The sequence below is a fragment of the Hippocampus zosterae genome, chromosome 10, assembly GCF_025434085.1.
Source record: "Hippocampus zosterae strain Florida chromosome 10, ASM2543408v3, whole genome shotgun sequence".
Lineage (NCBI taxonomy): Eukaryota > Metazoa > Chordata > Actinopteri > Syngnathiformes > Syngnathidae > Hippocampus > Hippocampus zosterae.
In genome coordinates, this window is record NC_067460.1 from 2995556 (window position 1) to 3010594 (window position 15039).

Consider the following 15039-nt stretch of genomic DNA (forward strand, 5'->3'; position numbering starts at 1 on the left):
AATGTGGTGGTATATGTATAACAGCCTAAGCCCCACACAAAATACTCTCTGAGCTACAGGTATATGCTAAACCAAACAGGAAGTCCACATTTCGATTTTTTTTTTCGCATCGCCTTGACTGCAAAAACTGCTGTAACTTGGCCAACATGATCATATCTTTTAAAAATGTCATACACTTGATGATAATTAGGGGTAGAAATCTATAAACACATTTTTTTGTCAAAGTGGTAGAGCCACATACTGGTTAATGTTGTTTTCAGCCCAGTGAGTTATCCAGACTTACCTCATATTTACTTGGAAGAGTGCCGATGCCTTCATGACGATAAAACATCATGTTTGGTAGATTTCGCAAAAAGTTGTTGTCATTTGTTGTTGTTTGTCAAGAAAACAACACTAGTTTTGAGGTTCTAAACAGGCACAAAAACTCATGAAACCAGGCAGCTATAGCAGGCATGGCAACACGACCAATATTTTATTAGCTTATTGCGCCATTTTTCAGAAATGAAGGCAAAGCTTTTTATTTTGTCCAATCCTATTGCCATGGCGATACAGTTTGCTACAAAAAATGATACATATTTTGATGGTCATATCATTCATGAAAACATATGAAACTTGGCCCATATGTCACCTCACAATTTTTTAAAATATTATTTATTGTGTGTTGAAAAAAAATGGCTTTGTTGCGCATTCAAAAATAGTCCGAGCTGAGAATCAGAACAAAGAATCAACCAAAATTTGGAAGCATATCTAACAGCCGGAGACCAACAAACGTCTCTGGAGCCCTATTCAAAACATAACAGGAAGTTGTCCATTTTCGGCCTTGGATTTAGGCTATATTTTGTCAAAGTAACTTTTAATCTTATGCATTTTCTGATGTACAAAATTTCCAATTACAATGTGCCCTTATCCCAATGTGACAATACCCCAATATGGCCAGAAGTGTGAGGGTCCTTTTATAGCTGCTTGCATCTCCAGTTATTCTTGTTATTTTTTATTATGATTAGGGCCCGAACGGTGATGGCTGAGTCATGATCTGAAGACGTCTACAAACTTATATTTGTTGTTGTGGAAATGCAACATACTGGCTGAAGGAAATATGTTTTAAAAGTTGATGTTTTGCCCCCGGTGGGTTAACCAGATTTACTTCATATTTGCTCAGAAGAGTGTATAAATCTTGATTTTGCAACAAGAAATTTGTGTTTTTGTGAAAAGCTGCTGCCATGGCAACACACTGTTCGCCTAGAACACGACACTACTTTTGAAGGTCTAAAAAAACTCATGAAATTAAGCAAAACATCAGGCCTTGCCCCCTCCATGAGTCGTCACCTTACCGTGGTGGAGGGGTTTGTGTGTCCCAATGATCCTAGGAGTTAAGTTGTCTGGGGCTTTATGCCCCTGGCAGGGTCACCCATGGCAAACAGGTTCTAGGTGAGGGGCCAGACAAAGACCCCTTATGATGAGTAAAATATATGGACCAAGGTTTCCCTTGTCCGGACGCGGGTCACTGGGGCCCCCGCTGTAGCCAGGCCTGCAGGTGGGGTTGGTTGGCAAGCGCCTGGTGGCCGGGCCTACACCCATGGGGCCCGGCCGGGCACAGCCCGAAGAGGCAACGTGGGTCCCCCTTCCCATGGGCTCACCACCCATGAGAGGGGCCAAAGGGGTCGGGTGGAATATGAGCTGGACGGCAGCCAAAGGCGGGGACCCTGGCGGTCCGATCCTCGGCTGCAGAAGCTAGCTCTTGGGACATGGAATGTCACCTCTCTGGCAGGGAAGAAGCCTGAGCTGGTGTGTGAGGCAGAGAATTTCCGACTGGATATAGTCGGACTTGCCTCCACACACAGTCTACAAAAATCACAAAAGAAAGAAAACTCCACCCATGCGCGGGAAGACTATGCTTTGCACTACACTTATGCTGGGCACAAAAATAGGGCCCTTCTTTTCACTTACTGTCACCAACTTTGCTGTCCCAGTTGGAAACATACACACACATGCACACACGCACACACACATGACAATCTCCAAACTATTAGTTCTTCATTTAATACCCAGAGGGCCATGTTGTCCCTTTGCTTTGACCAAAGAGAGTGAAGAAAGTGAGAGGGGGAGAAAATGAGTGCACTTAGTGAAAGCTACGCAACACTGCCGTGACAGACTGATAAAAGAAACCCAAAGAGAAGAAGACGAAGTAAATGAAGCCTTGGACAGTATAAATGAACAGAAAAGGGTGTGCAAAGTCTATCAGAGATACAACGGGTGTGAAAGCGGATTGTCGCCATAATATCTGTTCCTTAGCACAATCCTTCACCTTAATGACACCCCACCCCCACCCCACATTCTCCCTGCTCTTGTTTAGTCTCACTTTTAGTCCTTTTCTGCAAAGCAAGAAGAGTTTGACTATAATGTGTGGCGACAGTGTGAGACAATGAATAACTCTTGTGTTCAGAGCCACGACCATTTACCCCTCCTCCCCTTTATCCTTTCAACTCTACAGACAAGTCAAGCCTGGATATCATTGTATCATTTATCCAAGACTCCATTCTGCCACTCCGCATGTTTTGCCTTGAGGGAAATATGAAAAGTGCCTGTGTGTGTGTGTGTGTGTGTGTGCGCATGCGTGTGAGAGACAGACACACAGACAGTGTGTTGTCTAGATGCAGGATTTAGTTTGTTTATACGTCTTCATGTTAGTATCACCACTTTGTGTGCTCTTTGCGTATATGTCTCTTGTGGACAAGGGGTTTTGTGTTGTTGTTTTAGATCACTCGTGTGACTTCATTCGAGGAAGGCATACACACATACAGGGTTCGTTCAGGTTCATGGAACAGTGAAGTGAGAAAGAGCTGAATGAGTCAATGCAGTTACATGGTAAGAGTTGTGGAAGGTATTATTTGAACTCCATATGTGTTTGGTGCATTTGCCCAGTGTTTCCCAACCTTTACTGTGCCAAGGCGCATATTTTACATCGTAAAAATATCATGGAACACTACCAAAGAACGTTACAAGAAGTATATACCGCATACTCCACGAATGAGGATGTTTAGTGATAATGGTGTTGATGTTGATCATTTTGTTCTCCTGCTTGTCACGATTTGTCACCGGCATATATTGATAAACAAAGATGCATGATTCAGAGTGCATACATTGCAATTTTCAAACCAATTAAGTGAAATACAGTAATTTCCCACCTGAAGATCTTGTCTTGCGTGAGATATTGAACGTTACATTTACCTAGCACAAAAACGCACGGTGATTGGCACTAACTGCATTTAGCAATGATATGACTACAGAGCCACACTTCAAATCAGGAATGGACTGTTTTTTTCATCGTGTCAAATATGAAGTTATACATGATTTTATTATTGTCTTTATGTGTACATTGATTATTGGTCTCCTGCATAAAGTGTACATGTACAGTGTGTCAGCCTTTGCTGACAAACAAAGGAGTGACATTCCCCTTGACCCTGTATCTTGAAGCAAGTGGACTTGGTTCAATTGGTTGATTGACAAGAACGGGATGACAGACTTGAAAAGGCTGAAGGAGAGTATCTTGCTACTTCCTCTATAAACAATATTGTGACTTGCCCGATATTCATTTTCCTTCAACTATTTTTTACAATGTTTTGATTCAAAATAGAGAGGGTAGTTTTCCCAATGTTATGTCTGTATGGACATAAAAGATGATGAAAATTTGGGTATTTTCAAATATCCATCCATTCATTTTTTGCACCGCTTTATTCTCACAATAAAGAGAATAAAGCGGTGGTGGAGTTGAGTTTGCAGGACCTGAGGTCTGTGTGTGTCATTCACCCCCTACTCTCTGCCGTTGTACCAATGGGGTAAGGCAACTTCAGCAATATACTTGCTGCTATGAAGCACATACCAGGCGTCTTATCGTTTTCAGTAAGTGGATAAACCTGAATTTATTGTTTTTTAAATCATTCACAGCAAAACAAAAAAAGTTTATCTAAAATAATCAATATATCGTCCAGGCCTATTTCGTATTAAAGGCACTTGTGAGGACGGCAGTCTTGCAGTTAAACAAATAATCAAATTATCATTCTGGGGAGAGAACCCAAATGAAGATGTGAAAAACATACCTAAAGTGACAGAATCAGATGATGATAATGCTTTGGCTCTGAGCAGTACAGCCAAGGAAGCATACATTGATGCTGTAGGTGATATTGGATTCTATGTAGAACAGGGGTGCCCATTAGGTAGATCCTGATCTACCGTTAGATCTAAGACAGGTCCCAAGTAGATCCGAGGAGTGTCGAGGAGAAAAGAAACAAACAACCATTTGTGTGTCTTTGTACATGTTAATAATATATTTTTTGTGTTAATGTACACTGCACCCTAATCATCTTATTAGTCTCATTTTCACCAAAACAAATATTTAAAAATAAAATAAAGCAGGTAAATCTTGAATTTACGGTGGCGCGTGATTACGTCACTGGAAGTTGTTAGCAGTCTGGAATTGCAGCTTGTGATCAGAACTGTTGCGCTCCATCTTTTATCGTCATTATTCTCATTCAGAGTTTGCTTCGTGTACAATTCACTGAGGGCACGAGCAAAGAATAGGAATCTAGGAAGGCCCAGGGAAGCACTTAAAAACGGTACGTGTGAGCTACGATAGTTAACAGGCTGCAAAAGTCCGTCGCATGCTTCAGTTTCAGGCTGTTTCTCATCAGGGCGTGCGTGAGTGCGTGTGCGTGTGCGTGTGCGTGTGCGTGCGTGTGCGTGTGCGTGCGCGTGCGCGTGCGCGTGCGTGTGTGTGCGTGCACGCGTGCATGCCGGTAAGGGTAGATCCCGGGAGGTTAGTTGATCGAAAAGTAGATCTTCGATCCAAAAAGTTTGAGCACCCCTGATGTAGAATATTTTTAATAGTTAATTTTTATTTAACCAATTCTAGTAACTCAATATAGTTAACAGAATTTCCGCTCCCTTCACCAATAGAAGGCATCACACATACTTCATTTATATAGCACTTTCACAACAGCTGCAGCTGTAACAAAGCGCTTTCCAGAACATTTAAAATAAAATAATAACACAACAGAACACCCAACATAAAACGTCAACAATAACACAATGGTAACAACTATTCCTACCTACGCCTCGCTTTAAAAACGGTTATAGTTAAAAGAGGAGTGATTCAAAGTCTCCTTTCACCAATGGATCAGACGTTATGGTTACAAACTCAGTTTGAAAGTAAACAAGAAGCTCTAGTGTCCATTGACGAATTCCGAGAATGGTTCAGTTCTCCTGTCACACCTCGATCTGCTTCTGTTTCAAGCTGCAACACTCCGTTCTAAATGCACATCCGCTCTCTGCTCCGATGCTCCGCTCTCCTCATCCTCAACTCCACCAGCACACCACAGCAGACTGTCTGTCAGCGCCTTGAAAAATGCTGCACAATACAGGCACACACAAAAAATGCGCCCCACAGCTGTCAAGCGGAGATAGTCAAATTGCACCAACATTCCCCACTATCAAAATCAGTGCTGATCCACAAATGCTTCTGAAAAGGTGCAATCATCAAGCACAGATCCTTCTCCTCCTTTAATCCAACACGGGTCCACTCGAAGGACAACCAACACCAAACCTCCACTCTTCTTAAGAACTCTTGAAGATGGCTGCCAATTAAGGTTCCATCAAAGCCTAGCTTGAATCATAGCAACAGTGCCAAACAATCTTCAAATTTGAATGCCTCTAAATACATCGATATCAGGAAATTGGCACATCAGATAAGTAACGGTAGACTGTTAGCATTGATTCACCGCTGCCTTTCACATTTTCAGCATTGTCCTTCACAGGGAACCCAACAAAGGGTTTCTGTGCCTTTCAAACCGAACTGCAACATTGGAAAGAGTTGTGAAAAAGCAGGTTCTGTTTGGCTGTGTGAGAGATGGGTCCATCAAGTAATGAATCAATCTTATATCTTCTACAGAACTGCAGAGAGAGGGCAGCATCGAGACACTCAGCAACAGCTCAGGCTCAACCAGTGGCAGCATCCCGCGAAACTTTGAAGGTTATCGTTCCACTCTTCCCACCAATGAGAACCAGCCACTGAGCCTCTTCTCCAGCAACGTCCCCTAGAGTCTTACCTCGTCGTTATTTGCTTTCATTTTCACTGCCGAACACACAATTTCACATAACCAATAGGCAACTAAGTGGTAAGAATAAATATCAACGTGAGCAATATTGTGTGCCCCTCTGTGAAAGAAGTCAAGTCAAATATTTCTTCAAATACTGTTTTGTGCACACCCACGACTCAAAACACGGCATGTATATATCTTTATCCATCCATCAAAAGGGGTTCGGGGGGTGCTGGAGACCATCCCAGCTGTTTTCGGGCAGTAAGCAGGGTACACCCTGAACGGGTTCCAGCCAATCACAGGGCACACATAGACAATCCACGCTCACACTCACACCTTGGGACAAGTTAGAGTGTTCCATTAACCTGCTATGCCTGTTTTTGGAATGTGTGAGGAAACAGTAGTACCCGGAGAAAACCCACACAGGCACGGGGAGAACATTCTATCTCCACATAGGAAGACTCTAGCTTCCGGTGTGGATTTTGCATGTTCTCCTCCCTCCTGTCTGGGTTTTCTCCGGATAGTCCAGTTTCCTCCCACATTCCAAATACATGCATGGTGGGTTGATTGAACGCAATTGTCCCTTGGTATAACCGGTATTGTGAATGATTGTTTGTCTATGTGTGTAATTCTGAGTCCATGTGTGTGTGTGTGTGTGTGTGTGTGTGTATACATATATATATATATATATATATATATATATATATATATATATATATATATATTAGAGCTGTCAGTTTAGCACATTTTTATTGCCATTAATTTTAATGAATTTTAATGGGATTAAAATTTTTCTCTATGAATAAACCAGAAACAAAAGAACAAGCACGCTGCACAGGTCCGGGCACGCTTGTTTTGCCAGCCACGGCAGCGTGAGACACCGAAAACGGATACTTATGAATGGAAAGTTTACTTTTAAAAAGTTGCCATATTGTTCCACTGACAAGACCAAAGTTACCTGTATGTTTTGCAGTCGTAAACTGAGCTATCATCATAGCACGTCGAGTCTGAAATACCACTTGATGGCCAAGCACACAGCTGACGTGAGTACTCCGCCCCCTCATCTCAGACAGACAGCTATGGATCATTTCAAAGCGAAGAAAATGGATGACATGACGAAGAACAAATTTGCTGAAGCCATAGCTAAATGTATGGCTACTGCATGCAAGCCTGTCAACATTGTCCACAGCTCGACTCCAGCTGAAATCATTCGCATTGCATCGAGAGCCTCCATTACAAGCTGTGTACAGAGAATGTACGTAGTGGAGAAGGCTTAAGGTACACCAAGCGGGAGAAGATACTGTTTCGGGAGAGAAATAAGAGACAAGGTTGATGAGCCTCTAGTGAATAAAGAGCAGGTAGCCTGTTGAATACGATGTATGCCACTGACACGATTGTTACTTTGTTACTTGAACTACTGTATTTTGTGTGGAAGGTTACAGTGTTCTGTGTCCATATAAATAAAGCGGGTGGAGCTTCTCTGTGTTCGTCTGACAGCGATTGTGCGCTGATGCACGTTGAGAGTTTAGCGTTGACCACACTGAAAATAAAACGTCTCCAGTGTTGTCATCGAACCAAGTGTAGTCATCCGAAATTATTTCTACACAAAACCGTAGAGAGACTTCCGCACAAGAAGGACCAACAGAATTAACATAGCCTGACTGCTGTGTTCAAAGCACGAAAATGAAGAAAATGAAACCATGGTTTAAATCCACTATAGGCTGAGTACTAGTTTACCTTAGATGTGCACTTTATAATGTTATGTATAATGTGTAAAGATGCCCTGCGATTGGCTGGCAACCGATTCAGGGTGTCCCCCGCCTACTGCCCGGAGACGGCTGGGATGGGCTCCAGCACCCCCCGCGACCCTAGTGAGGATCAAGCGGTACGGAAGATGAATGAATGAATAATGTGTAAAGAGCAGTTTTGCTTATCAATGAATTCAGTTGAGGGGCTCCTTTTTACTTTGGAGAAGCAACTTTTTTGTGTTAATTACAGAGGGAACTGAAGTAAGGGAGGGGAATATCAGCTCTTTTGTGGTGTACACTGAGGGAAGACACATTCTGCCAGATACATTAAATTTTCACCAATACTTGTTTTTATTAAAGGTTTGCCATGGAGAATAGGCAACTGAAAATTTTGAACCACAATGAGTACTAAATACTTTGTCAAGATGATTGTGAAAATATTCAAATCTGTTGTTGACCTGTTGTAGTTAATGACCATGAAATTCATAAATGTGTCTGGCACACATTTATGCCAGACGGTCCACACGGTCCATTTATGTCTTCTCAAAAGGCTTTTTATGGGCAAGTTTTGACTAACTTCTGTCCAAAGTTGACAGTTGCTCTGGGTACCAACAAGTGAGACGTTTGACACAAAATAAATCACAATTCATAAAATGAAAAATTCAAGAACACAAAGATGTCAGTGTCTCTCTTCATTAACACTTTTCACCATCAAATTTTTAAAGAAAAACATCTCACTGTTATCAAATTTAGCAAGAGGTGGCGCTTCCTTTTTTATTCTCACCAAGGCTTCTCAAGAATCAAAAGTTTGTCAACACGATTGGACAGGCTTGTCATTAGAAATGATATGCCAGCGGTGGCCAAACCACGGCTCGCGAGCTGCATGCGGCTCTTTGACTGTTTCAATGTGGCTCCCGGCTTTCACATGACCAGTGTCGAAAACACCTCGCCGATGGCACTGCCATTCAAACAACGGCGCCAAGTAAAGCAGAACTTACGATGTCAGCCTATCATCAATCCTGTTCTTTGATTGACATACAGGGCAACCAGTCAGATGACAACTGAATTTTGACCTTTACATCACCACTCATGCACAAACAATGGCACTATGCGCTAAGGGGGGAGACTTGTGTGTCTGTGTGTTTCAGTTTCATTCATGTGAGAGGCCGTTCCGGCTGTTGCTCATCGTGGCATGCGTGCATATGTGTGCGAGTGCATGGTTGACTTCAGCGTGCATGCCTGTGTGTATGCTTGCACGTGCGTGATCGATCACAGGAGCTTGGTCGCTTCAAAAGTCGATCTTCGGTCAAAAAGGTTTGCCCTATGTGGCAAGCTGTCAGGTTGGTCCAAATTGACACTCAAGAATAACCAAAAGGAGGAGACAGGAGACTCGATTCTGGTACCAGGAGGGAACGAGGAGAAGCGTTCGGTTTCAGTTCTCCACACGGAACCCTAACGATCTCCCCCTTCACCTCCTCATTTATTGGGAAAAGCTACTACATAGGTGTGTCCAACCTAAAGGGTGGGGGCTGTTGAACACACACTGAACTTGTTTGACTATGTGTGTGTATGTGAGTGCAATTTACGTACATGTGTGCAAATAGACATAAACATCCCGTTGCAGCTGGTGTCTATGGCTCCATTCACGGTTCAGCCTTGCTCGCTGTTTAGTCTTACGATGGCGGCTCTTGTTGTCATTGTCAGCCCCACGGCCACGCCCATTGTACATCGGTTCTTTTCTCACAAGGAAGCTGTCGGGTCTCTTAGATTTTTCTTGCAAAATTCTTTCAGCGTGCAATGCCTGGTTTATATACTGCTCAAGACTACCAGTTGGTTTGTCGACCCAGTGTTTGTCAATCCATTGTCGAATGGAACTATTAGAGTGGGCATGGAGAACGTTTTTCAACTGTTCTTGAAAAACACTGCCCAGAGTGTGGTCTTCAATAATACCACTGTTGGCCTTAAAGCACTCAGTCATTCTGGTGCGGTACTCTTCAAAAGATTCACCTTCTTTTTGTTTCGCCCTACTGATGGTAGTATAATTTGTTCTCTGTTTATATCTATCCTTCGTACGTTCTGCCAGATCTCGCACCCTATTTATCAATTCACTGCTATCATGAGGAAGTATCATGCCCCCCTGCTTGGGGTCCCAACCTCCCCGTACACTATGCCAATCACCCCGCATCGCCGCCATCCAAACTTGTTGCACCTCAACTCCATTTAGATGATATGATTTTCGCAGATCCTCCATTTCCTGGACAAATTGTACCACGTCAACCTTATGCGATGTAATGCCGTCTACGGCTTTTTTTACATCTTCTTGTGTCCATGTTCTATAAACAAGAATGACAGGCGACTCATCTTTTATGTCTGGATTTGCAACTTCAATCATGGGAAAAGCATCTCGTACATCGCTCCCGGATGAGTCAACCTTAGTCGCAGCAGGGGAAAAAACACTACCCCAATTTTTTGAAAATTCCACTCCCAAATCTCCTTTTCCCCTGGTGGCCATCGGATGGCCCCCTCAGTAAGAGGGTGGAGGGGATGGTGGAAAAGGAGGAGATGTCGGAAGAGTCGGATATAACGGTGGTGTAACAACAGTATTTGTGGATGCCATCTCCAACGCATTTTCTCTCTCTACTTTCAGCTCCAATGCATTCTCTCTTTCTACTTTCCGTTTTCCCCCTGTCAGTATACCTACCGGACCCGATTCGTCATCTTCTTTCCTGTGAAACATAACGTCTCCCTCACTTCTTTCACTTGCACAATCCCCTCTTTTCACTTTCTCTAAACCCCTCTTTACTTTCACTTTCCGCCTCTTTTCAGCCAAAGACACCCAGAAATCAATGTCTCCAAACCCATCCTTATCCATTTTCGTTTTGTCATTCTTGCACATCGATCTAATATCATCCTGCAGGCGCATCAACGTTTGTATATTCAGCTGCCCAGCGAATTTGTATTTTTCTATCCACGTATCTAAATGTTTTATCTTCGAAGGACATTGGCTCTCTACGAATCTCCAGTCCTTACATGTTAACTGCGTTTTGGGATCACCTCTCTCCACTGTCTTACTATTATGAACCCCCATTGCGAATTAGGGGGTGGAACCTTGAGAATTTGGATAATTTGGAATTTATTTTTTAGAGTCAGCGATTTACCTAGGGTAACTAGGCTGGCTGTTCCCTTGAACAGGGTGGCAATTTCTCCGACTGAGGTAATTTCCAACCTTCTACCACCAAGGTGGCGGGAAATTCTTGCCTCTGCTTCCTCAGACAGTTGCCACAACAAATGTCCTGTTCAGATAAGGTAGCGAACCTCCACTCACACAGTTACACAGTCATACATTTATGCGCATTTAATTTGGTTTTATCCTATTACCTTGACCAGAGGTAACGCACTATATAGACATTATTATTATAAATATATATGTCCCCACTGTGGGACGAATAAAGGATATCTTATCTTATTTATACCCGGGGTTTAACACACATTATTTACACACGGAGTTTAAGCACGTGCAGGACACCGTCGCCCTCATCAGTTTAAAGACTTGCACGGTCTGTATGCCTGATAGGGACTAGTATGGCTCAGGGCTTTGCGGCTTAAAAAGACCTCGTCTTTTTGCCGGCGCGCAAACACTCAATCACCGTTGAAAGAGTTCCTTCTCAACAAACCGCTCTCAGGCTCACACAGGGTCTCGAACCAGGCGTTCGAACCAAACTACAACACCTGCCCTGAGAGTGTTTCAATTGAAAACAGGTTTAAAGACCCCGACCTCCGTCTTTACAAACCCGGCGCGCAAACACTCCTCGAGTGTCGATGCGGAGTTTAAGTACGTACAGGACACCGCCGCCCTACTTACCAAGAGTAGTCCTCTCTCCTCTGGTATTCGCTTCAACCCTCAGCCCCCAGACGAGGAGCCGAAACCCAGTCCCAGAAAAGGGTGTCTTTGCCGTGGCCACGGTCTTCCTGGTCCTCGACTCAGCCTCTGGAGGCGTCAGGTATGTTGCGATCCCGGACGAGCCCCCAAAAATGTCAGGTTGGTCCAAATTGACACTCAAGAATAACCAAAAGGAGGAGACAGGAGACTCGATTCTGGTACCAGGAGGGAACGAGGAGAAGCGTTCGGTTTCAGTTCTCCACACGGAACCCTAACGATCTCCCCTTCACCTCCTCATTTATTGGGAAAAGCTACTACATAGGTGTGTCCAACCTAAAGGGTGGGGGCTGTTGAACACACACTGAACTTGTTTGACTATGTGTGTGTATGTGAGTGCAATTTACGTACATGTGTGCAAATAGACATAAACATCCCGTTGCAGCTGGTGTTGATGGCTCCATTCACGGTTCAGCCTTGCTCGCTGTTTAGTCTTAACAGTTATCTCTTCCCAGCCACGTCCTCAGAAAGGTGGTTGCGACCCTAACTTCTCACACAGTACAGCAAGCAAAAGTGAGCACATAATGAAGAACATATAATGATTATAGATGTGAGTAAATAATAAAGGATAAATCTTTATTGAAAGCATAAGCGTTCTTCATTGCAGGCAAAGCAAACTAATGATTGGAAGCATAAGCGTTCTTCTTTGCAAGCAAAATCAAACTATACTGACAGGCGGAAGCATTCTTCATTGCGAGCATAAAATGACGACACGAGAATCAACCGAATAATACGTGAATGTATGATTACTAAAAAATAATAAATCCAACACAAGCTGACCAAAGTAGTAAGTAACCGTGCAACGCGCATGCAGACAGTGCCTTCGAGTGGCAACACAAGAATACAAGCCAGATTTGAAGAGGATTCTTCAAGCGAAGGAATGCCGGAGGTCCCTGCACTAAGGCGCTAAGCAACATGCACTGTAAAAGAAAAACTTTATTATATTTTTGTTTTTGGACTTGAGGTTTCTCTCTCTCTCTGTTTGTGTGTCGTGCGTGTGTGTGTGTGTGTGTGTGTGTGTGAGAGAGAGAGAGAGAAGGGATGGGGTGATGTTTATGTGTGCACATGTATATGATGTGGCTCTTTGCAGTAACACAGTAGAACAAATTGGCTCGGAGTCTCTGACTGGTTGGTCACCCCTGCTTTAGGCCTTTGTGATGTTGCAACACAAATGTTAAGAATTTTCATTCTGTTGCCCTGTCAAAGCACAGTTCACCAATAAAACTGCTGATATTGAGGACCAACAAAAATTTGTTGGTACAATGGTATTTTCAAGTTATGAAACCCCTCAACAGAAAAGTATTGCCTCTTGTTCCGAAAGAAATTTCAAGATACGAAAGGTAAAAATATACCTTACTCGCAGCTACTCGCAGCTCCGAGTTTCCTAAATGCAACATACTTATAGCTGCTCTGCCACTCGCTATAACCGAGCACCCTCCTGGCATCCCATTGGCTAAGAGGGACCTCTACAGAATGTGTCTATGTGTGGATATTGATAGATGTGTGTTTATGCAGTGTCCTTTCAAATTTTGTATCATTTTGGCCTTGTTCAGACATCATACTTCATTAAAATACCTTTTAATCTGATGTACTTCATTAAAATATTATATATATATATATATATATATATATATATATATATATATATATATATAGTCAAGATGGCGCCCGAGTAGGCAGCCGTCAGCAAGTGCTCTCATGAGCCTTGCTTTTTTTAGTTGTTTTTGTGTTTCTTTTGTCACTTTGTGTTTGTTGTTACGTCGTGTGGACTTGATGTGGACCTTTTTCAGCATTTTTTGGCCACGACATTCATCAAGGAGGACTCTGTGCTTGGTGGTTGCGCCTTCTCGGCAGCATGGGTATACCAGCACTGTTTTTGACTGGAGGAATGTCGGCGCCATTTGACTGTCGTTGCTGGACAGTCCCGGGGCGCTTGTGTCTTGCGCCTGTAATGGGCAGCATTTTTCACAGCCCCGCTTTGTTCAGCGGAGAGATCGGTGCTGTTGAACGGTCTGCGGCTGGATGGATGGAGGTCTTGAGGAGCCGACGATGAGAAGAAAGGAGCGAATGCGGATCTGGAGCTGGGAGTCGCGGCTTGGAGTTTGAAGCGGATTACGTGGGACAGGAGAAGTGAACTAATCTCTTTTCGTCAATGGATGCTACAGCTTTGTGTTTGCTTTCAAAACTTAGCTTGTAGCAGACGTGTGCACATTTTCAGCATGACGTCTCTGATCCACTGGAGAAAGGACACTTTGATCCTCTCCTCTTTCATCTAGAACTGCTTCAGACAACAAAGTGTATGCAGAAAATTGGTGAAGATTGAACGACTGTCTGTGTCCTATGTGTTGTCTTGTGTTATTTTTGTTATTTTTGACTTCAAAATGGCGCCGCGAGAGTGGCTGCCTTTCCAGCAGCTCCTTTATTTTGTTGTTCTACTTCTTACTTTCATAACTTTGCTGCTGTGAATTGGGAATTTCTCCATTGTGAGACTAATAAAGGTTTTCTTATCTTATCTTATCTTATCTTATATATATAATTATATTCATATGTGCCAGTACCCCAATGTTGCCAAGGCTGTGAAGGCCCACTTATAGCTGCTCTAGTTTTGTTTTCTCTCGTTTCCACATTTTTTACCACCACTATTTTTTTTTATCCATAATTCTTTGATAAAAGCCAGAATCTATTTTTGTGTGTGTTTGTTTTATCCTCGACATTCTACATTATTGACTGGTTCAAGCCATGATACCATAAACATCTTCTCATTTCATGTCATTGTATACCTGGCTAAATAAATACATTAAATAAATAACTTAATTGACAGCTATTATGGAGGGTTTTTTAAGGATCATCCGGGTGATTTGGATTTTTCACAAACCAGCTGAATTTGTTGTTGTTTTTGTTGTTGTTGCTTTTTTAATCAGTAAAATATCTTGCATTTTCAATGTCATCTATTTGTTTTGGCGAAATCAGTGAAAAATTAACAACTTCAAAAACACCCTCCAGAAGTGAGCGATATGGCCTCTCCTCTCCCCTCCACACCCTCCATGTCATGAGTCAAGGGAGTGGCCAGACATTATACGTCCATATAAAATCATTGTAAGTATGTCGCGAGTATTGCCAAAATAATGGGGATCAATCATTGTAAATATGTCGCGAGTATTGCCAAAATAACGGGGATCAATCAGCCCCGAAATGTGCCATATTGGCCCGAATATAAGACGGCCCTGATTATAAGACAACTCCCTCTTTTTCAAGACTCAAG

At 42.9% G+C, this 15039-nt stretch overlaps 1 protein-coding gene across 2 annotated transcripts in view; it reads left to right on the plus strand.

Moving 5' to 3' along the window:
* bcas3 (BCAS3 microtubule associated cell migration factor) overlaps positions 1 to 6198 on the plus strand; it is a 376831-nt gene extending 370633 nt beyond the window's left edge. For both annotated transcript variants that reach the window (XM_052078874.1, XM_052078875.1), the window contains one exon: positions 5945 to 6198. In XM_052078874.1, coding sequence (XP_051934834.1) covers positions 5945 to 6093 — 149 coding nt within the window. In that variant the 3' untranslated portion in view covers positions 6094 to 6198. The remainder of the gene's footprint in view (positions 1 to 5944) is intronic.
* The last annotated feature ends 8841 nt before the right edge of the window (positions 6199 to 15039 follow it).